The sequence below is a fragment of the Pseudophryne corroboree genome, chromosome 5 (genome assembly GCF_028390025.1).
Source record: "Pseudophryne corroboree isolate aPseCor3 chromosome 5, aPseCor3.hap2, whole genome shotgun sequence".
Lineage (NCBI taxonomy): Eukaryota > Metazoa > Chordata > Amphibia > Anura > Myobatrachidae > Pseudophryne > Pseudophryne corroboree.
This window is the reverse complement of record NC_086448.1, coordinates 19,811,654-19,834,896: the sequence shown is the minus strand read 5'-3', so window position 1 is coordinate 19,834,896 and position 23,243 is coordinate 19,811,654. Positions and strand designations below refer to the sequence as shown.

Genomic DNA, 23,243 nt, shown 5'->3' with positions numbered 1-23,243 from the left:
TATAGTCCCCTTCTTCCTGGTTCGCTATCACTGCTCTGAGTGACTCCATCTTGATTTGAACCTTTGTATGTAAGTGTTCAAAGATTTCCCATTTAGAATAGGTCTCACCGAGCCGTCTGGCTTCAGTACCACAATATAGTGTGGAATAATACCCCTTTCCTTGTTGTAGGAGGGGTACTATGATTATCACCTGCTGGGAATACAGCTTGTGAATTGTTTCCAATACTGCCTCCCTGTCGGAGGAAGACGTTGGTAAAGCAGACATCAGGAGCCTGCGAGGGGGAGACGTCTCGAATTTCCAGTCTGTACCCCTGGGATACTACTTGTAGGATCCAGGGGTCCACTTGCGAGTGAGCCCACTACGCGCTGAAACTCTTGAGACGACCCCCCACCGCACTTGAGTCCGCTTGTACGGCCCCAGCGTCATGCTGAGGACTTGGCAGAAGCTGTGGAGGGCTTCTGTTCCTGGGAATGGGCTGCCTGCTGCAGTCTTCTTCCCTTTCCTCTATCCCTGGGCAGATATGACTGGCCTTTTGCCCGCTTGCCCTTATGGGGACGAAAGGACTGAGGCTGAAAAGACGGTGTCTTTTTCTGCTGAGATGTGATTTGGGGTAAAAAAGGTGGATTTTCCAGCTGTTGCCGAGGCCACCAGGTCCGATGGACCGACCCCAAATAACTCCTCCCCTTTATACGGCAATACTTCCATGTGCCGTTTGGAATCTGCAACACCTGACCACTGTCGTGTCCATAAACATCTTCTGGCAGATATGGACATCGCACTTACTCTTGATGCCAGAGTGCAAATATCCCTCTGTGCATCTCGCATATATAGAAATGCATCCTTTAAATGCTCTATAGTCAATAAAATACTGTCCCTGTCAAGGGTATCAATATTTTCAGTCAGGGAATCCGACCAAGCCACCCCAGCGCTGCACATCCAGGCTGAGGCGATCGCTGGTCGCAGTATAACACCAGTATGTGTGTATATACCTTTTTAGGATATTTTCCAACCTCTCAGCTGGCTCCTTGAGGGCGGCCCTATCTGGAGACGGTACCGCCACTTGTTTTGATAAGCGTGTGAGCGCCTTATCCACCCTAAAGGGTGTTTCCCAACGCGCCCTAACTTCTGGCGGGAAAGGGTATACCGCCAATAATTTTCTATCGGGGGAAACCCACGCATCATCACACACTTCATTTAATTTATCTGATTCAGGAAAAACTACAGGTAGTTTTTTCACACCCCACATAATACCCTTCTTGTGGTACTTGTAGTATCAGAAATATGTAACACCTCCTTCATTGCCCTTAACATGTAACGTGTGGCCCTAAAGGAAAATACGTTTGTTTCTTCACCGTCGACACTGGAGTCAGTGTCCGTGTCTGTGTCGACCGACTGAGGTAAATGAGCGTTTTACAGCCCCTGACGGTGTTTGAGACGCCTGGACAGGTACTAATTTGTTTGCCGGCCGTCTCATGTCGTCAACCGACCTTGCAGCGTGTTGACATTATCACGTAATTCCTTAAATAAGCCATCCATTCCGGTGTCGACTCCCTAGAGAGTGACATCTCCATTTCAGGCAATTGCTCCGCCTCCTCACCAACATCGTCCTCATACATGTCGACACACACGTACCGACACACAGCACACACACACAGGGAATGCTCTGATAGAGGACAGGACCCCACTAGCCCTTTGGGGAGACAGAGGGAGAGTCTGCCAGCACACACCAAAAACGCTATAATTATACAGGGACAACCTTTATATAAGTGTTTTTCCCTTATAGCATTTTAATATATATATACATATCGCCAAATAAGTGCCCCCCCTCTCTGTTTTAACCCTGTTTCTGTAGTGCAGTGCAGGGGAGAGCCTGGGAGCCTTCCCACCAGCATTTCTGTGAGGGAAAATGGCGCTGTGTGCTGAGGAGAATAGGCCCCGCCCCCTTTTCGGCGGGCTTCTTCTCCCGTTTTTCTGAGACCTGGCAGGGGTTAAATACATCCATATAGCCCCCAGGGGCTATATGTGATGTATTTTTAGCCAGAATAAGGTACTATCATTGCTGCCCAGGGCGCCCCCCCCAGCGCCCTGCACCCTCAGTGCCCGCTGCTATGAAGTGTGCTGACAACAATGGCGCACAGCTGCAGTGCTGTGCGCTACCTTATGAAGACTGAAGAGTCTTCTGCCGCCGTTTCTGGACCTCTTCACTTTTCGGCATCTGCAAGGGGGGTCGGCGGCGCGGCTCCGGGACGAACCCCAGGGTGAGACCTGTGTTCCGACTCCCTCTGGAGCTAATGGTGTCCAGTAGCCTAAGAAGCCAATCCATCCTGCACGCTGGTGAGTTCACTTCTCTCCCCTAAGTCCCTCGTAGCAGTGAGCCTGTTGCCAGCAGGACTCACTGAAAATAAAAAACCTAACAAACTTTTACTCTAAGCAGCTCTTTAGGAGAGCCACCTAGATTGCACCCTTCTCGGCCGGGCACAAAAATCTAACTGAGGCTTGGAGGAGGGTCATAGGGGGAGGAGCCAGTGCACACCACCTGATCCTAAAGCTTTTACTTTTGTGCCCTGTCTCCTGCGGAGCCGCTAATCCCCATGGTCCTGACGGAGTCCCCAGCATCCACTTAGGACGTCAGAGAAATAAGGGTTATGTTATGTTTGCATCAGGTTGTCTGATGCTCTGTTGTTGTTCATACTGTTAACTGGGTAAGTGTATCACGAGTTATACGGTGTGATTGGTGTGGCTGGTATGAGTCTTACCCTGGATTCCAAAATCCTTTCCTTGTACTGTCAGCTCTTCCGGGCACAGTTTCCTTAACTGAGGTCTGGAGGAGGGACATAGAGGGAGGAGCCAGTGCACACCAGTAGTCCTAATTCTTTTTTTAGAGTGCCCTGTCTCCTGCGGAGCCCGTCTATTCCCCATGGTCCTTACGGAGTCCCCAGCATCCACTACGGACTACGAGAAATAGATTTACCGGTGAGTAAAATCTTATTTTTATGGTCTTTACATGTGGTAAAATGGACGGTAAGAAACAAACACTCCTGAGTCATTCTTCTACAAAATACGTTATTAGTGCAACCACAAAACTCTATCCCAAATTCAGCCCACTGTGCGGCGCAAAATACGGGTGTTCTGTACAAGGCCTGGCAGGAGGAACAGGGCCTCTCTGTGACAGCGTCGATGAGAATCCATGACATCACATACAGGTCCCGGCTTGGAGATGACCAGCGGAAGGGGGGGGGGGGGGGTTCGGGGGAAAGCGCAACGAAGCCCCTTGCGGGGTCAGTGGCAAGCATGGGCTCCCATGCAGACTGTCGGGAATTGTGATGGTGTGGGATGCAGGCGTCAGTATTGTCACCGGCAGTCTCCTGCCCGCCGGTCACATGATTACATTCCATTTTCATATATACAGTTGTGCTCATGGTTAGTGGTTGGGTGAAGCCATTTAACTGTGTTTACTCTTTTTGAATCATAATGACAACAGAAACTACCAAAATGACCCTGATCAAAAGTTTACATACCCTGGAGATTTTGGCCTGATAACATGCACACAAGTTGACACAAACAGGTTTGAATGGCTACTAAAGGTAACCATCCTCACCTGTGATCTGTTTGCTTGTAATCAGTGTGTGTGTATAAAAGGTCAGTGAGTTTCTGGACTCCTGAAAGACCCTTGCATCTTTCATCTAGTGCTGCGCTGACGTTTCTGGATTCTGAGTCATGGGGAAAGCAAAAGAATTGTCAAAGGATCTGCGGGAAAAGGTAATTGAACTGTATAAAACAGGAAAGGAATATAAAAAGATATCCAAGCAATTGAAAATGCCAATCAGCAGTGTTCAAACTCTAATTAAGAAGTGGAAAATGAGGGATTCTGTGGAAACCAAATCATGGTCAGGTAGACCAACAAAAATTTCAGCCACAACTGCCAGGAAAATTGTTCGGGATGCAAAGATAAATCCACAAATAACTTCAGCTGAAATACAGGACTCTCTGAAAAAAAGTGGTGTGGTTGTTTCAAGATGCACAAGGAGGCATTTGAAGAAAAATGGGCTGCATGGTCGAGTCGCCAGAAGAAAGCCATTACTACGCAAATGCCAAAAAGCAGCCCGCTTACAATATTCCAAACAGCACAGAGACAAGCCTCAAAACTTCTGGAACAAAGTCATTTGGAGTGATGAGACCAAAACTGAACTTTTTGGCCACAACCATAAACGTTACATTTGGAGAGGAGTCAACAAGGCCTATGATGAAAGGTACACCATTCCTACTGTGAAACACGGAGGTGGATCGCTGATGTTTTGGGGATATGTGAGCTACAAAGGCACTGGAAACGTGGTCAAAATTGATGGCAAGATGAATGCAGCATGTTATCAGAAAATACTGGAGGAAAATTTGCACTCATCAGCCCGGAAGCTGCGCATGGGACGTACTTGGACGTTCCAACATGACAATGATCCAAAACACAAGGCCAAGTCGACCTGTCATTGGCTACAGCAGAATAAAGTGAAGGTTCTGGAGTGGCCATCTCAGTCTCCTGACCTCAATATCATTGAGCCACTCTGGAAAGATCTCAGACGTGCAGTTCATGCAAGACAGCCCAAGAATTTACAGGAACTGGAGGCTTTTTGCCAAGAAGAATGGGCAGCTTTACCATCTGAGAAAATAAAGAGCCTCATCCACAACTACCACAAAAGACTTCAAGCTGTCATTGATGTTAAAGGGGGGCAATACACGATATTAAGACCTGGGGTATGTAAACTTTTGATCAGGGTCATTTGGGTAGTTTCTGTCGTCATTATGATTTAAAAAGAGTAAACACAGTTGTTTGACAATAAATGGCTTCTCCCAACCACTAACCATGAGTGAAAGAAAAGTTTGTGAGTTATCATTCATATTCTCTGACAAATGGCCAGAAAATCACAAATTCTGCTTGGGTATGTAAACTTATGAGCACAACTGTATGTAATAACAGCTATTCACATTTTTTCTCTCTCACTGCCCCCAAAACAAAAAGTATTTTATTTATTTTTATAACTGGAATAAATTTCCTTCTGAGAACTCGTCTTCCAAAACTCATTACAGTCCAGGTTTTGCAGATATTCATGGATGGGTCCAAATCAAATTGACTGAGGTACTAATTAAATCACCTGTGGTCAAGCATGGATATCCTTGAAACCTGGACTGTAATGGCAGAGTTTAGGGAACTCTGCGATAACCTGTAGAAGATACAGGAACAGTTATTCCAGATTCTGCTGAAGGTTACGTTCATACAGATCCCATTCACCGTTATTAGCGTCATCTTCCCCGAGCAGAGATACACCGGCTACATCCATCATTATTACATGGCTGGGGGTAGTTACATATATAGAAGAGGGGGCGGTTTTCCAGGGTCACCTGTAAGGGTCACAGGATGCTATAACCTATCTCCTCTATACCCAGCACTCGGAGCGTTACAAGCTATCACAGATCTAATAACTCCATGTGACTTGTGGATGGCCAGATGCCCACCAGCCTGTAGAAGGTAGGTATAAGGCTGGAACTGCCCCCCACCCCTCCCTCCCTTAATCCTGCAGACTGCAGTGCTGGTTATTTCACATGTGCCCCATGATAGGAAGTGTCCGTGCACAAAGAACACTGCAGCACCCTGGCCCACAGCAGGACCCGTCTGACTATCTCTGACCACACTTGAAGGAATCGCTGCTCTGTAGGGGGGAGGATCACATGGTGCAGACAGCGCATCCCGCCACCCAGATCAGACCAGCACTGCGTCACCATCTTACGCCGTACAGAAGAGATAGCGTGCTGCGGGAGTCTGTGACCTGACTCAGCTTTAGGACCACCTGCCGCCGTCGCTGCGCTGGATAGTAGAGTCTACGCACATGTGAGGAACCCTGAAGATCCATATAATGAAATGATAGCAGCTTTTATTTATTCAGAGTATAACAGTGGTTCCGTCAGGAACATTATAGACTTATAACGAGACAGCACTTTCTCCTCCCCGTTAGCGGGCTGTCAGTGGAATGTGGCATCTAAACATCACTTACACGGGAGTTACTGTGACATCCAGCCGCAGGGGGCAGATGTCATTGGTGGAACTGGATGTGGGGCAGTTTCAACCTGTGTGACACAGTCTGTGCAATTTCCCCTCAAGCGCACAGCTGGGAATGACGGAACGGCCTCCGCCTGTGACTACTCCGGCCACAGGAGCTTTGCGTCTCAATATCTGTCCAGCTCTCGCGCCCTCTGTGTCGCAGCTTCCACGGCATTCATCACCGTGGCTCTCAGTCCCCCCTTCTCCAGTTCGTGGAGGCCGTGTATCGTGGTCCCTCCGGGGGTGCAGACGTCTGAGCGGAGCTTTGCCGGGTGGTCCCCAGTCTCTAGAATCATCTTTGCAGCCCCCTTAAATGACAGAAGAAATACATCAGAAGGGAAGACGCTTGCAGAATGTCATCCCCCATATGAGAAGAGGAAGGAGAGGAATCTCTAATATTAGTGGGAGGTATGAAACCGGCTCAGGAATGATTTACCCCACCACAGAGCAAAAGGGGGGACTTAATGGATATCGTCCACATGTGAACGTTGCTCCATAGAAGTCAGCAATGACTCTTGTCATTGAATCCAGACATTGGTAACATCAGCCATGAGTGTGTTATACAACTCAGTGCCTAATCCTGTTGCTAATTTAAATAGGTTAAGATACCATATAATTTATGTACTTTGTTAGGCGCTGCAGAACCCTTGAGGCGCCATATAAACAATATTAATAATGATACTTATAAGGCTATCAATGTCATAACTTGTCATATATGGCTTTTATACAAGGAAATATTTAGGTTAGGCAGATATGCCAGAATAAGCCTATGGATCTTATTTTGCATGGCGTCCACTGGAGTGGACATGTGATTTTACATCAACGGTGAAAAAAATAAATGGAGTATTTGATCAAAACATCTACTATATTATGCCCTAAACTTTACTTTCCTTGATTTGTTTCTGTACCTGCTCTTTTGTCTTTGAGTAAAAACATTTTACAGAAATCCAGAAGTGCCTGGTGTTGGTGAACTTTCCTCAGACATTAGAATTTGATGTTTTTGTTGGAATTAAAAGCTGCCACTAGGTGCCATCCCTTCTAATTTTGGTAGAGGTCCAAAGAAGAGGACACCATACACTAGCGCTGCCAAAAGACTGTTTCTGCAGGATATATGACTTAAAAACAGCTGTCCACTGAAGTGGCCTCCATGCATGAAAGAGTTAAACATAGGGGAAAAAACCAAAACATTATGTTGCGGGTAGACTAGGAGTTGTCCCCCTACAGGACAGGACGGATAGGTGACATGCACCAGTTTCAAACCTTTTATATGTGCAGAAGCGATTGTCCCGGGATTTTGTTATCTGCACTCACCAGCAGAGTCTGGGCTGCAATGCGGCGGGACAGGTCACTCGGCATTCCCATCTTCACAGCACCATCCGCTAAGGCTTCTGCAAACATGTAAACCTGATAAGAGAGCAACAAGTGTGAGGAGATTTTGAGTCTGGGATGTCGTTCATTTATATAGGGCTGAATGACAGAGTCTGAGAATATGAAGATGTAGAACGCAGAGACAGAAGGAGACAAATCCCACAAGACAGACTCCTACTGGACAGAATTACTCTCCTCCCCTCATCACCACCGCCGCCTCCGGGCTGTCCTATTCCAGACTCACACCTACTGGACAGACTTACTCTCTTCACCTCATCATCACTGCCACCTCCAGACTCAATCCTACTGGACAGACTTACTCTCTTCACCTCATCACTACTGCCACCTCCAGGCTGTCATCCTCCAGACTCACTTCTACTGGACAGACTTACTCTTCCTCTCACCACCACTGCCACCTCCAGGCTGTCCTCCCCCAGACTCACACCTACTGGACAGATTTACGCTCTTCCCCTCATCACCACTGCCACCTCCAGGCTGTCCTACCCCAGACTCACACCTACTGGACAGACTTACTCTCCTCCCCTCACCACCACTGCCACCTCCAGGATGTCCTCCCCAAGACTCACACCTACTGGACATACTTACTCTCCTCCCCTCACCACCACTGCCACCTCCAGGCTGTCCTACCCCAGACTCACACCTACTGGACAGACTTACTCTCCTCCCCTCACCACCACTGCCACCTCCAGGCTGTCCTACCCCAGACTCACACCTACTGGACAGATTTACTCTCCTCCCCTCACCACCACTGCCACCTCCAGGCTATCATCCTCCAGACTCACACCTACTGGACAGATTTACTCTCTTCCCCTCACCACCACTGCCACCTCCAGGCTATCATCCTCCAGACTCACCCCTGCTTTCAAGCTGCCCTTCCCCGGACTCACTTAGATTCACCATTGCAGCCTCCCCTGACTCCTCAACTTAATGACAGCTCTCTTCCGACTCACCCTGCCCTCACCTAGCTCACCCCACACTCACATAGGCCACTCCGCTGCCGCTGAGTCCTGTGTGGATATCAATGTAGCTCTCTGGAGTCTCCTCACACATCCCACATTCAGAAAGAAGGCCCTTTAACATGTCTGCCTCTTGCTGCTCAGCGCAGGAACCACGAGAGAATACCACGGCCCCCTCCTGGATCAGACACGGCAGGTTGGGACTCATGCGGAGGATCTTGGTACCAGGAGGAGACAGCTGGAGAAAAATAAGATTTTAAACCTACCGGTAAATCTATTTCTCCTAGTCCGTAGAGGATGCTGGGGACTCCGTAAGGACCATGGGGTATAGACGGGCTCCGCAGGAAATAGGGCACCTAAAAAGAACTTTGACTATGGGTGTGCACTGGCTCCTCCCTCTATGCCCCTCCTCCAGACCTCAGTTAGAGAACTGTGCCCATAGGAGATGGACAATACAAGGCAGGATTTAGCAATCCAAGGGCAAGATTCATACCAGCCCACACCAATCATACCATGTAACCTGGAATATACATAACCAGTTAACAGTATGAACAAACAACAGTAACGGTCCAAGACCTATTCCAACTGTAACATAACCCTTATGTAAGCAACAACTATATACAAGTCTTGCAGAGTTTCCGCACCGGGACGGGCGCCCAGCATCCCCTACGGACTAGGAGAAATAGGATTTACCGGTAGGTTTAAAATCTTATTTTCTCTTACGTCCTAGAAGATGCTGGGGACTCCGTAAGGACCATGGGGTTTATACCAAAGCATCCAATCGGGCGGGAGAGTGCGTATGACTCTGCAGCACCGACTGAGCAAACGCTAGGTCCTCATCAGCCAGGGTATCAAACTTGTAGAATTTAGCAAAAGTGTTTGACCCCGACCAAGTCGCCGCTCGGCAAAGCCGTAATGCCGAGACGCCTCGGGCAGCCGCCCAAGACGAGCCCACCTTCTTAGTGGAATGGGCTTTAACCGAATTCGGTACCGGCAATCCAGCCGTAGAATGAGCCTGCTGAATCGTATTACAGATCCAGCGAGCAATAGTCTGCTTCGAAGCAGGTGCGCCAATCTTATTAGCAGCATACAAGACAAACAGAGCCTCTGTTTTCCTAATTCTAGCCGTCCTGGCTACATAAATCTTTAAGGCCCTGACTACGTCCAGGGATCTGGAATCCTCCAGGTCACTTGTAGCCACAGGCACCACAATAGGTTGATTCATATGGAATGAAGAAACCACTTTAGGCAAAAATTGCGGACGTGTCCTCAATTCAGCTCGATCCACATGAAAAATCAAGTAGGGGCTCTTGTGTGACAAAGCTGCCAATTCTGACACTCGCCTTGCTGATGCTAAGGCCAACAACATGACCACCTTCCAGGTAAGAAATTTCAACTCAACCTTGTTAAGCGGTTCAAACCAGTGTGATTTTAGGAACTGCAACACCACGTTCAGGTCCCATGGTGCCACCGGAGGCACAAAAGGGGGCTGGATGTGCAGCACTCCCTTTACAAAGTCTGGACTTCTGGAAGAGAAGCCAATTCCTTCTGAAAGAAAATCGAGAGGGCCGAAATCTGTACCTTAACAGAGCCTAATTTCAGGCCCATATCCATTCCTGTCTGTAGGAAGTGGAGAAGACGACCCAGATGAAAATCTTCCGTAGGTGCATTCTTGGTCTCACACCAAGACACATACTTTCGCCAGATACGGTGATAATGTTTTACCGTCACCTCCTTCCTAGCCTTTATTAAAGTAGGGATGACCTCTTCCGGAATCCCCTTTTTCGCTAGGATTCGGCGTTCAACCGCCATGCCGTCAAACGTAACCATGGTAAGTCTTGAAATACACAGGGCCCCTGTTGCAACAGGTCTTCCCTCAGAGGAAGAGGCCAGGGATCCCCTGTGGGCATCTCTTGTAGATCCGAGTACCAGGCCCTTCGAGGGCAGTCTGGGACAACGAGTATCGTCTGTACTCTTCTTCGTCTTATGATCCTCAACACTTTTGTGATGAGGGGAAGAGGAGGAAACACGTAGACCGATTCCAACACCCACTGTGTTACCAGAGCGTCTACTGCTACTGCCTGAGGGTCCCGAGACCTGGCACAATACCTCCGAAGCTTTTTGTTGAGGCGTGACGCCATCATGTCTATTTGAGGAGTTCCCCAAAGACGCGTTACGTCTGCAAAGACTTCTTGATGAAGTCCCCACTATCCTGGATGGAGATCGTGTCTGCTGAGGAAGTCTGCTTCCCAGTTGTACACTCCCGGAATGAAGACAGCCGACAGAGCGTTTACATGATTTTCCGCCCAGCGAAGGATCCTTGTGGCTTCCGCCACCGCGACTCTGCTTCTTGTCCCGCCTTGGCGGTTCACATGAGCCACTGCTGGTACATTGTCTGAATGAATCAGAACCGGTAGGTTTCGAAGAAGACTCTCCGCTTGTCGAAGGCCGTTGTAAATGACCCTGAGTTCCAACACACTGATGTGTAGACAGGACTCCTGGTCTGACCAAAGACCCTGAAAATTTTTTCCCTGTGTGACCGCTCCCCATCCTCGGAGGCTCGCGTCCGTGGTAACCAGGATCCAATCCTGAATTCCGAACCTGCGACCCTCCAGGAGGTGAGCACTTTGCAACCACTACAGGAGGGACACTCTGGCCCCTGGGGACAGAGTTATTTTCCGATGTAAGTGCAGATGGGACCCTGACCACTTGTCCAGAAGGTCCCATTGAAAATTCCTTGCATGGAACCTTCCGAAGGGAATGGCCTCGTAGGCCGCAACCATTTTTCCCAGAACCCGAGTGCATTGGTGAACTGACGGATTTAGGATTTAGCAGGTCTCTGACCATGTTCTGGTTGTCTTGGGCTCTCTATTGGGAGGAAGACCTTCATTTGTTCCGTATCCAGTATCATACCTAGGAACGGTAGTCGAGTTGTCGGAATCAACTGTGACTTCGGTAGATTTAGAATCCAACCGTGTTGCTGGAGCACTCTCAGAGAGCGCCACACTGCTCAGCAATTTCTCCCTTGATCTCGCTTTTATCAGGAGATCGTCCAAGTATGGGATAATTGTGACTCCATGCTTGCGCAGGACCACGATCATTTCCGCCATTATCTTGGTGAAAATCCTCGGGGCCGTGGAGAGTCCAAACGGCAACGTCTGAAATTGGTAATGACAATCCTGTACAGCGAATCTCAGGTATTCCTGATGGGGGGCATATATGGGGACATGAAGGTATGCATCCTTTATGTCCAGAGACACCATAAACTCCCCCTCCTCCATGTTGGCTATTATCGCTCTGAGAGATTCCATTTTGAATTTGAATCTTTTTATGTACAGGTTTAGGGATTTCAGATTCAAAATAGGTCTGACCGAACCGTCCAGTTTCGGGACCACAAATAGGGTTGAGTAGTAACCTCTTCCCTGCTGGGGCAGAGGAACCTTGATTATCACTTGCTGTATACACAGCGTTTGAATTGCAGCTAACACTATATCCCTTTCCGATGTGGAAGCTGGTAGGGCCGATTTGAAAAATCGGCGCAGGGCACCTCCTCGAATTCCAATTTGTAACCCTGGGAAACTATTCATTCATGTCCGAACTGACACAGGCCTGACTGAAAAGTTGTATACCAAAAAGAAAAAAGGATTGGTCTCAAGTGGCGCACAAAAACAATTCAACAATTACCTAAAATGTAACTTTTATTTCAGTTCATCTAAAAAGACCTGTAACTGTGAAATATTAAAACCAACATATAATGACAAAACATAGTGTGATAATTAAAAACACACGCTGCACTCTGAGTGTCATGCACTGCTGCTTTATTTACCTTTTGGGTACAATGACCTCTATGTGTTTTATGTGTATTTTCTGATATTGTGTGAATAAAGATATACCAGTATCCGTATTGCAATCTGTCTCTGTTTTGAATCAATTACCAAATTCTCCAGTATATTATGAGATATTATGTCTCATCTGGGATTTTTCAATGTATCTGTGTCAGTACACTTGCTCCAGGATTTTGCTGGCTGCTGGCTGATGAACCCCTATCTCATATATCCACAGATTTTACTCTGCAAAGTACATATTTAGGATTACAGTTTCCCGCAGTTTATTGTTTGTTTCTTATTCCTTAATATCACCTTGTATGATCAATTAGGATTCCATATTATCAACTAGTGCTCTCAATCAATGTAGTCAGCACTGTTGGTGTAAGGAAAAGATGCTATATCTTACTGTTGGTACATTCCACCTTTTATTACAGTAATTATAGCTTTTATTTTCAACTCAAATGGTATCCACTAGGTGAGAGTGTATTATTCTCTAAGGTGTTAATTATATCACTGCGTACTGCTCCTTTTTATTGCAGAGAAATAGTACTTTATTGTGAGAAATTCATTCAGGGGGATCCACTGCTCTATATATGCAGCTTTACCCTGGAATAAGTGAGTTGACACATAAATTTGTTTCCAAAATAATCCACTCGTTTGTTTCTCTCTGGAGATTCGGTTATTTTAGTAACAGATTTGTTGCATTTTGTCTATTTACAGTCTGGGGTTATTGGGTACACTTGATGCTTAATGTGTATCAACCTCCTGCCCTTCCACCTCTATTAATACATAATTGTTTGCAGTGTATACAGAGCAGCTGCCTGCTACTGAATTTTGTGTGAGGGCAGTAATGGTTTCCTATTCAGCAATAAACAGTTTCAGCTCTCTAATCTATATTTAGTGTCTTATAATACTGTATTCAGTTCTCTATAAACTGCTGCTGGTGGCTGGATGCTAGATATACTTGTAAGCAGGCAGTTGTTCACTTAACATGTATTTAGTGTATGTCGCTTACAATGTATTCCACACACTTGCATCAATTAGTTATTGGATACAATCTGCATCTCTCAGCCAATTAACTAGAGACAGCCGTGGTTTCATACCCTATCATATTGTATTTAGCTTTAGAATCCTGTAATACACCACGGGCACCTCTATCTATGCAGTCTATGCAGGAGTATATTAGACACTACAGTATGTAGTGATTAGAGAGCTGAAACTGTTTATTGCTGAATAGGAAACCATTACTGCCCTCACACAAAATTCAGTAGCAGGCAGCTGCTCTGTATACACTGCAAACAATTATGTATTAATAGAGGTGGAAGGGCAGGAGGTTGATACACATTAAGCATCAAGTGTACCCAATAACCCCAGACTGTAAATAGACAAAATGCAACAAATCTGTTACTAAAATAACCGAATCTCCAGAGAGAAACAAACGAGTGGATTATTTTGGAAACAAATTTATGTGTCAACTCACTTATTCCAGGGTAAAGCTGCATATATAGAGCAGTGGATCCCCCTGAATGAATTTCTCACAATAAAGTACTATTTCTCTGCAATAAAAAGGAGCAGTACGCAGTGATATAATTAACACCTTAGAGAATAATACACTCTCACCTAGTGGATACCATTTGAGTTGAAAATAAAAGCTATAATTACTGTAATAAAAGGTGGAATGTACCAACAGTAAGATATAGCATCTTTTCCTTACACCAACAGTGCTGACTACATTGATTGAGAGCACTAGTTGATAATATGGAATCCTAATTGATCATACAAGGTGATATTAAGGATTAAGAAACAAACAATAAACTGCGGGAAACTGTAATCCTAAATATGTACTTTGCAGAGTAAAATCTGTGGATATATGAGATAGGGGTTCATCAGCCAGCAAAATCCTGGAGCAAGTGTACTGACACAGATACATTGAAAAATCCCAGATGAGACATAATATCTCATAATATACTGGAGAATTTGGTAATTGATTCAAAACAGAGACAGATTGCAATACGGATACTGGTATATCTTTATTCACACAATATCAGAAAATACACATAAAACACATAGAGGTCATTGTACCCAAAAGGTAAATAAAGCAGCAGTGCATGACACTCAGAGTGCAGCGTGTGTTTTTAATTATCACACTATGTTTTGTCATTATATGTTGGTTTTAATATTTCACAGTTACAGGTCTTTTTAGATGAACTGAAATAAAAGTTACATTTTAGGTAATTGTTGAATTGTTTTTGTGCGCCACTTGAGACCAATCCTTTTTTCTTTTTGGTATACAAGTTCTGCAAAGTTGGTAACACTTAGGTGTGTGGCAGCACCCCCATAACTAATTCAAATTTATGAAACAGAAAATAATATGGGGTTTAGAATAATAAAAATACATAAATAATACACAACATTATACTAGTGCAGTAGCTTCCCCTTTTCCCCCTACCCTCAGAATAGTCCTAGTATACAGCTGATTCCTCAGCAATTCTTCAGCTACTAGCACAGTGAATTCAGATACATTAAAGTATAGAAATCTATAATCAATAAGTAATTTTATTACTAGTCAATAATATACTCCAGAATGTCATCCTTTAACCTTGCAAAAGAGTTGGACGACAGACGTGAAAGATTAAAGAACAGTTTGGATGCACCCTTTGGCAATGAGCTGAACAATTCAGGCTCACTTAATAGAGATTGGTCGGACGACCTTTTCTCGTTAAAACAATTACTAATTAAACAAGGGAAAACATGGTGGAATAGACTTACATTTGACAGCTATATTAAGCAGGAGATAACACCAAGAGGTTTGAGACCACGAATATTTCCAACATTTGAACTGGCTAACAGTGATCTTAAAAAAGAATGGGAAAAAGTGCTGACGCAATGTTCAAAAGATCTTATAAAGATCTTAATCAAACACGATGAAATACTACTAACACAATATGCACAGGAGATCTCCGTACTGGGGGAAAAATTGAAGCAGTTTGAGACCATTGACAAGTTTCAACAGACATATAACAAATATAAGAAAGAAGTAGATGATGTAGAGCAGGAAATTATAGAGAGGAAGAAGAGGAAACTTTACAGGGATAAAAATGATTTTGCACAAGATAGAGTGTATAAATGGAAGACCTACCCACAACGGACTAGGAAAACTAATACCATGAACTACACAACCTCGGATATGGAATCATCTGAAGGAGAGGAACTCCCCAATAGGAATAGACCCCACAGTAGGGATTTTTTAGAACAAAGCCTGAAGGGGATAAAAGATCATACCAGTATGGAAGAATTAAGATCAGGAGGGGGAAGGGGGGCGAGAAGAAAAAGAGACGACAGAGAATGGAGAGAGGAGCCTCGAGAACAGAGGAGAAGGAGATAAGTGGGGATGATACGATGAGAATCATCAATCTCACTGATAAGATCTTGACTGAAAATCAAAACCAACTATTAAGTAAAGGACTGTCCTTTTCCCCGACATACCAACCAGATAGATTTGAGTGTGAAAAGGACTTACAACTGTTCGTGAGAAAAATACTCCTGAAGAAACATTTCCAGACTCAACAACAAACACGAGAAGAAATGAGCAACATAGAGAGCATCCTTTCATCACAGACTCCAACATTGTCACTAACAGCAGAAGATCAAACAGCCCTGAATATCTTGGAAGAACTTGAAACAGGGAATGAAGTTTATTCCAACCCTTCCCCATTTGATCCTCTCAAAATTAAAATCAAATCCTCATTTTTCCCAGAATTTAAGGTATCTCCTCCAGTGAAAGTGTACTATGATCTTGTATCTCGCGATTTAGATCGTATGTTTGCACAGGAACGCTGTATACAATCCCATACGGATAATCTAACGGAGGGGGAAAGGGAGGCATTATATGAAATTAAACAATGGCAGGACACTGTTATAAAACCCTCGGATAAAGGGGGAAATATAGTGCTTTGGCCCAGAACAATGTACACGACAGAGTTGAGGAAACAACTGAGTGATCAGAATTGCTACAAAGCATTAATTTTCAATCCTACAAGCAACTTCCTCTGTCAATACAATACCATCATCTCAAGAGCATATGGGAATGGGATTATAAGGAAAAGAGATTTAGATTTCCTTAAAACAAATAACCCAAAAGTTGCAACACTGTACCTACTACCAAAGGTGCACAAAAATGAGAAAACGCCTCCTGGAAGACCAATTGTCTCAGGTGTGGGAAGTTTGACAGAAAAGGCCAGCATTTATGTCGATCAACATCTCCGACAGTATGTGCTGGCTCTGCCTTCCTACACCAGGGACACCATGGACGTGTTGAACAAATTACAGGATATGACAGTAAACCAGGGAACATGGCTAGCCACTTATGATATTGAAAGCTTATATACCAGCATTGATCATAAGAGGGGAGTGGCTGCCATTAAATATTTTTTGAACATGGGGATACACCATGATTTTAACGACTTTCTGATCTCCCTGTTAGAGTTCATATTAACTAAGAACTACTTTATCAGTGAAGAAAAATTCTACCTCCAGGTTAGAGGGACAGCGATGGGGACAGCTTGTGCCCCATCGTACGCTAACCTCTACCTGGGGTGGTGGGAGAAAGAACACGTGTTCAATGAAACCCTGGAAAAATACACGCAACATATCCTGTTATACCTCCGCTACATAGACGACGTCCTGATCATCTGGGAGGCAACCGGAGAACTTTTGGAGGAATTCATCACTACTCTGAACCATAACGATCTGAATCTGCGATTAGTTGGTGAGAAAAGCCAAAAGGAAATCAATTTCTTGGATTTGTGTATCAAAATCGAGATTGATGGCAAGATAAGCACTGATATTTTCCGGAAGAAAACAGCAACGAACAGTATACTCCATTATGATAGTTCACACCTACCAGCAACCCTTAAAGCTATTCCTAAAGGAGAATTACTTCGCACAAAAAGGAACTGCTCTAACGAACAAGTCTACTCAGAACGTGAGAAACAGGTCTGTGACCGCTTGAAAAAGAGAGGTTACAGCAATAGGAGCATTAAATCTGCTGTGAAAAGTGTGGAAACCTACACAAGAGACTCCCTTTTGACCCCCAAAATTAGATCACAGAGAGACGAACCAGTCAGATTCATTGGGACATACAATCCACAATGGAAGAAAATAAATGGAATCCTACAGAAACATTGGCCAATTTTACAAACTGATGATACATTAAGCCAAATTCTGCCTACCAGAGTAAAAAGCAGTTGGAGGAGATCCAAAAATCTACGAGATTTGGTGGTTCGCAGTCATCTTTCGACCCCTACCAAACAATTGTACAATAAAAAGGGCTCCTATCAATGCGGCAGATGTAAAGCCTGCAAATACATGACACCAAAGCAGTCTTACATAGACAAATATGGCAAAAAATGGCTTATTCAGAATTTCATCAGTTGTACCACAATGGGCGTGGTATACCATCTAGAATGCCCGTGTGGGAAGCGGTATATCGGCAAAACTATTCGACCCCTTAAGGTACGGATATTGGAGCATGCCAATAACATCAAAAATGCAAAACAAGATGTCAGCAAATTCAAGACCTTGACATCAGTAGCCAGGCACTTCCTACAATACCATGGAGGTGAAAATGCAGGTCTGAAGGCCTATGGCATGCAAAGTATCCAATTGGGCATTAGAGGTGGCGATTTAGACAATGAACTTCTGAAATTGGAAACCAAACTGATATTCTTAATGGATAGTCAGTACCCATTGGGACTGAATGAATACAATAGTTATCAACCATTTCTATAATTTAATTACTAGCCAGTTCTGTTAGGAAGACTAATGTAATATATCTATTCCCCAATAACCCCTTTAGAAACAGCATACAAACTGGGACAATTACCACCTGGGATAATTAATAATGGAAAAGGGTGACAACAACTTTCCCTATAAGAAAGATTTATGGATTATAGACAGTTCCAACACGGAAATAATATTGTTAGGAGACTCAGAAAGTCAATACTTACCTAGTGACCTGGACCCTGAGAACCTGGGGGGGGGAAAAAAAGGGAAGAAAAAAAGATATAAGAATGGACATATGGGATAGATGGAGAAATCCGTATGATTAAGATCAATGGATAAGTATAAAGATAGAGGATCATATTACAATATCTACACAATCCCTATAATGGAATACAGACACATCACCCAATGCAGCACATTTAGTACTGCATTAAAACTTTGCACAATAAATCACAGACATATCACTAGAAAGAAGTACAGGTAGTACTGTACTGACTTTCAGCACAATATGATCATGAAGATATGATCATTATTATTATTTTTCACCAAATATTTTTATCAGTCACACAATTATTATTAATTTTATTAAATTAACTCAGTAAGCACTGAAATTCACTAATTTAAATGCACAGGACCCATATAAGTTGAAATGGGTCGCAATCAGTCACGGTTCACATAAGTTTGGTCACCTTTATTAATTTTGTGGTTTGGTTCTGTTTATTTCGATTTTTTTATTTTTTATTTATTTTTTATTTATCTTGCACGTCACTCAAATTTCACTCAAAGCTACGTTTATTATAACATTAGTATTAATGTAATCAATTTAATATAAAATAACGAAATCTATAATAGCTTTCTCATGTATAAGATAGAAGGTATAATTATACCATCACAGTAAGGATACAAGTAGAAGAAATAATTATGTAATATGATCAAAAGCAAGGGAACCTCTCCATCTAATATATGGACCAAAACAGAGTAGGCGATCAAAAAACGGAATACATATGAGGGGACACATTTACAATATTGGATTTACTCCTAGTGAACAAAATGCATGTTATAGGATTGGTCTGGAGAAACCATGTGATATAACAGACTCTATATATAGGAATCCCATTGTAAGTGTCAAACCGAGTCATGTGACCGGGAACCCACAGTAGGAGACACCATTCTAACAGTGTCCTTCCCTCTAGCAAACAGTACTACAGGTTCCAAGATAGGTCTAGGGACAACACGTGATTGGAGACATTTTGTCCGAGTCTCTAACATAGGTGCCGCGCTGCGATTGGATTAAGAAATCACGTGACCCTGAAATCGGGCCGTGATTGGAGCAGCGGTACCGTGATAATCCGGTTACCGGAGACATTCGGGTTAGCCCTGAAAAAACTCTGTGAAACGCGCGTCGGCGGTTCACGCTGCACTAGAGTGGGAATAATGCATGCATGCTAAATATATGTGTATATGTCTGAGTGTGATTGTGACCATTAATGTACTCCTGATACAGAGGGGTGGCGAGTCTAACAATTAGCAGCAAAAGTAAACAGCTATCTAGAAAGTCTATTATTAGAAGAGAGACATACTGTAGTGTCTAATATACTCCTGCATAGACTGCATATATAGAGGTGCCCGTGGTGTATTACAGGATTCTAAAGCTAAATACAATATGATAGGGTATGAAACCACGGCTGTCTCTAGTTAATTGGCTGAGAGATGCAGATTGTATCCAATAACTAATTGATGCAAGTGTGTGGAATACATTGTAAGCGACATACACTAAATACATGTTAAGTGAACAACTGCCTGCTTACAAGTATATCTAGCATCCAGCCACCAGCAGCAGTTTATAGAGAACTGAATACAGTATTATAAGACACTAAATATAGATTAGAGAGCTGAAACTGTTTATTGCTGAATAGGAAACCATTACTGCCCTCACACAAAATTCAGTAGCAGGCAGCTGCTCTGTATACACTGCAAACAATTATGTATTAATAGAGGTGGAAGGGCAGGAGGTTGATACACATTAAGCATCAAGTGTACCCAATAACCCCAGACTGTAAATAGACAAAATGCAACAAATCTGTTACTAAAATAACCGAATCTCCAGAGAGAAACAAACGAGTGGATTATTTTGGAAACAAATTTATGTGTCAACTCACTTATTCCAGGGTAAAGCTGCATATATAGAGCAGTGGATCCCCCTGAATGAATTTCTCACAATAAAGTACTATTTCTCTGCAATAAAAAGGAGCAGTACGCAGTGATATAATTAACACCTTAGAGAATAATACACTCTCACCTAGTGGATACCATTTGAGTTGAAAATAAAAGCTATAATTACTGTAATAAAAGGTGGAATGTACCAACAGTAAGATATAGCATCTTTTCCTTACACCAACAGTGCTGACTACATTGATTGAGAGCACTAGTTGATAATATGGAATCCTAATTGATCATACAAGGTGATATTAAGGAATAAGAAACAAACAATAAACTGCGGGAAACTGTAATCCTAAATATGTACTTTGCAGAGTAAAATCTGTGGATATATGAGATAGGGGTTCATCAGCCAGCAAAATCCTGGAGCAAGTGTACTGACACAGATACATTGAAAAATCCCAGATGAGACATAATATCTCATAATATACTGGAGAATTTGGTAATTGATTCAAAACAGAGACAGATTGCAATACGGATACTGGTATATCTTTATTCACACAATATCAGAAAATACACATAAAACACATAGAGGTCATTGTACCCAAAAGGTAAATAAAGCAGCAGTGCATGACACTCAGAGTGCAGCGTGTGTTTTTAATTATCACACTATGTTTTGTCATTATATGTTGGTTTTAATATTTCACAGTTACAGGTCTTTTTAGATGAACTGAAATAAAAGTTACATTTTAGGTAATTGTTGAATTGTTTTTGTGCGCCACTTGAGACCAATCCTTTTTTCTTTTTGGTATACAAGTTCTGCAAAGTTGGTAACACTTAGGTGTGTGGCAGCACCCCCATAACTAATTCAAATTTATGAAACAGAAAATAATATGGGGTTTAGAATAATAAAAATACATAAATAATACACAACATTATACTAGTGCAGTAGCTTCCCCTTTTCCCCCTACCCTCAGAATAGTCCTGACTGAAAAGTCGAAGACGTGCCCCCATCGGTGCGGACTCCCTCATGGGAGTCCCAACGTCATGCTGTGGGTTTTGGAGCAGCCGGGGAGGACTTTTGTTCCTGGGCACCTGCCGAAGCAGGTGCTCTTTTGCCTCTGCCCTTTCCTCTGGCGAGGAAAGAGGATCCCCGACCTCTTCTGGACTTGTGCGACCGAAAGGACTGCATCTGATAGGGTGTTACTTTCTTTTGCTGTTGGGGAATATATGGTAAAAAATTTGATTTACCTGCTGTAGCTGTGGAAACCAGGTCTGTCAGCCCATCCCCAAACAATACATCCCCCTTATAGGGTAGTACTTCCATATGTTTCTTGGAATCCACATCACCCGTCCATTGGCGAGTCCATAAGGATCTTCTCGCTGAGATAGCCATGGCATTGGCCCTAGAAGCTAGCAATCCAATGTCCCTTTAAGCATCCCTCATAAATAAGACTGCGTCCTTTATGTGGGCTAGAGTCAAGAATATAGTATCCTTATCCATATTATCAAATTGATCTGTCAGCTCATCTGTCCAAGCTGCAATTGCGCTACACACCCATGCCGACACAATTGTCGGTCTTCGCACAGCCCCTGTATGAGAATAAATACACTTTAAGGTAGTTTCTTGCCTGCGATCTGCAGGGTCCTTAAGGGCCGCTGTGTCAGGAGACGGTAGCGCCACTTTCTTGGACAAGCGCGTCAGGGCCTTGTCCACAGTGGGGGATGATTCCCAAATCTCCCTGTCCTGCTTAGGGAAGGGGTATGCCATATAAATTCTTTTGGGGATCTGCGGTCTCTTGTCCGGAGTCTCCCAAGCTTTCCCAAAGAAATAATTTAATTCATGAGATGTGGGAAAATTAATAAGATTTTACTTACCGATAAATCTATTTCTCATAGTCCGTAGTGGATGCTGGGGACTCCGTCAGGACCATGGGGAATAGCGGCTCCGCAGGAGACAGGGCACAAAAGCAAGCTTTTAGGATCACATGGTGTGTACTGGCTCCTCCCCCTATGACCCTCCTCCAAGCCTCAGTTAGGTACTGTGCCCGGACGAGCGTACACAATAAGGAAGGATCTTGAATCCCGGGTAAGACTCATACCAGCCACACCAATCACACCGTACAACTTGTGATCTGAACCCAGTTAACAGTATGATAACAAAGAAGTAGCCTCTAAAAAAAGATGGCTCACAACAATAATAACCCGATTTTTGTAACAATAACTATGTACAAGTAATGCAGACAATCCGCACTTGGGATGGGCGCCCAGCATCCACTACGGACTATGAGAAATAGATTTATCGGTAAGTAAAATCTTATTTTCTCTAACGTCCTAGTGGATGCTGGGGACTCCGTCAGGACCATGGGGATTATACCAAAGCTCCCAAACGGGCGGGAGAGTGCGGATGACTCTGCAGCACCGAATGAGAGAACTCCAGGTCCTCCTCAGCCAGGGTATCAAATTTGTAGAATTTTACAAACGTGTTCCCCCCTGACCACGTAGCTGCTCGGCAAAGTTGTAAAGCCGAGACCCCTCGGGCAGCCGCCCAAGATGAGCCCACCTTCCTTGTGGAATGGGCATTTACAGATTTTGGCTGTGGCAGGCCTGCCACAGAATGTGCAAGCTGAATTGTACTACAAATCCAACGAGCAATAGTCTGCTTAGAAGCAGGAGCACCCAGCTTTTTGGGTGCATACAATATAAACAGCAAGTCAGACTTTCTGACTCCAGCCGTCCTGGAATTTATATATATATATATATATATATATATATATATATATATATATATATATATATATATATATATATATATATATATATATATATATATATATATATATATATATATATTTTCAGGGCCCTGACAACGTCTAGCAACTTGGAGTCCTCCAAGTCCCTAGTAGCCGCAGGCACCACAACAGGTTGTTTCAGGTGAAACGCTGACACCACCTTAGGAAGAAACTGGGGACGAGTCCGCAGTTCTGCCCTGTCCGAATGGAAAATCAAATATGGGCTTTTGTAAGACAAAGCCGCCAATT

The 23,243-nt window shown here is 43.8% G+C and overlaps 1 protein-coding gene across 2 annotated transcripts in view; it reads right to left on the bottom strand.

The window, feature by feature from the left end:
- Positions 1 to 5,902: 5,902 nt before the first annotated feature.
- PYCR3 (pyrroline-5-carboxylate reductase 3) overlaps positions 5,903 to 23,243 on the bottom strand; it is a 37,561-nt gene continuing 20,220 nt past the window's right edge. The window contains exons 4-6 of one of the 2 annotated variants that reach the window (XM_063921134.1): positions 8,460 to 8,672; positions 7,401 to 7,493; positions 5,903 to 6,397 (exon numbers count right to left, since the gene is read on the bottom strand). In XM_063921134.1, coding sequence (XP_063777204.1) covers positions 6,215 to 6,397; positions 7,401 to 7,493; positions 8,460 to 8,672 — 489 coding nt within the window. In that variant the 3' untranslated portion in view covers positions 5,903 to 6,214. The remainder of the gene's footprint in view (positions 6,398 to 7,400; positions 7,494 to 8,459; positions 8,673 to 23,243) is intronic. The other variant, XM_063921135.1, reaches the window with a different exon arrangement.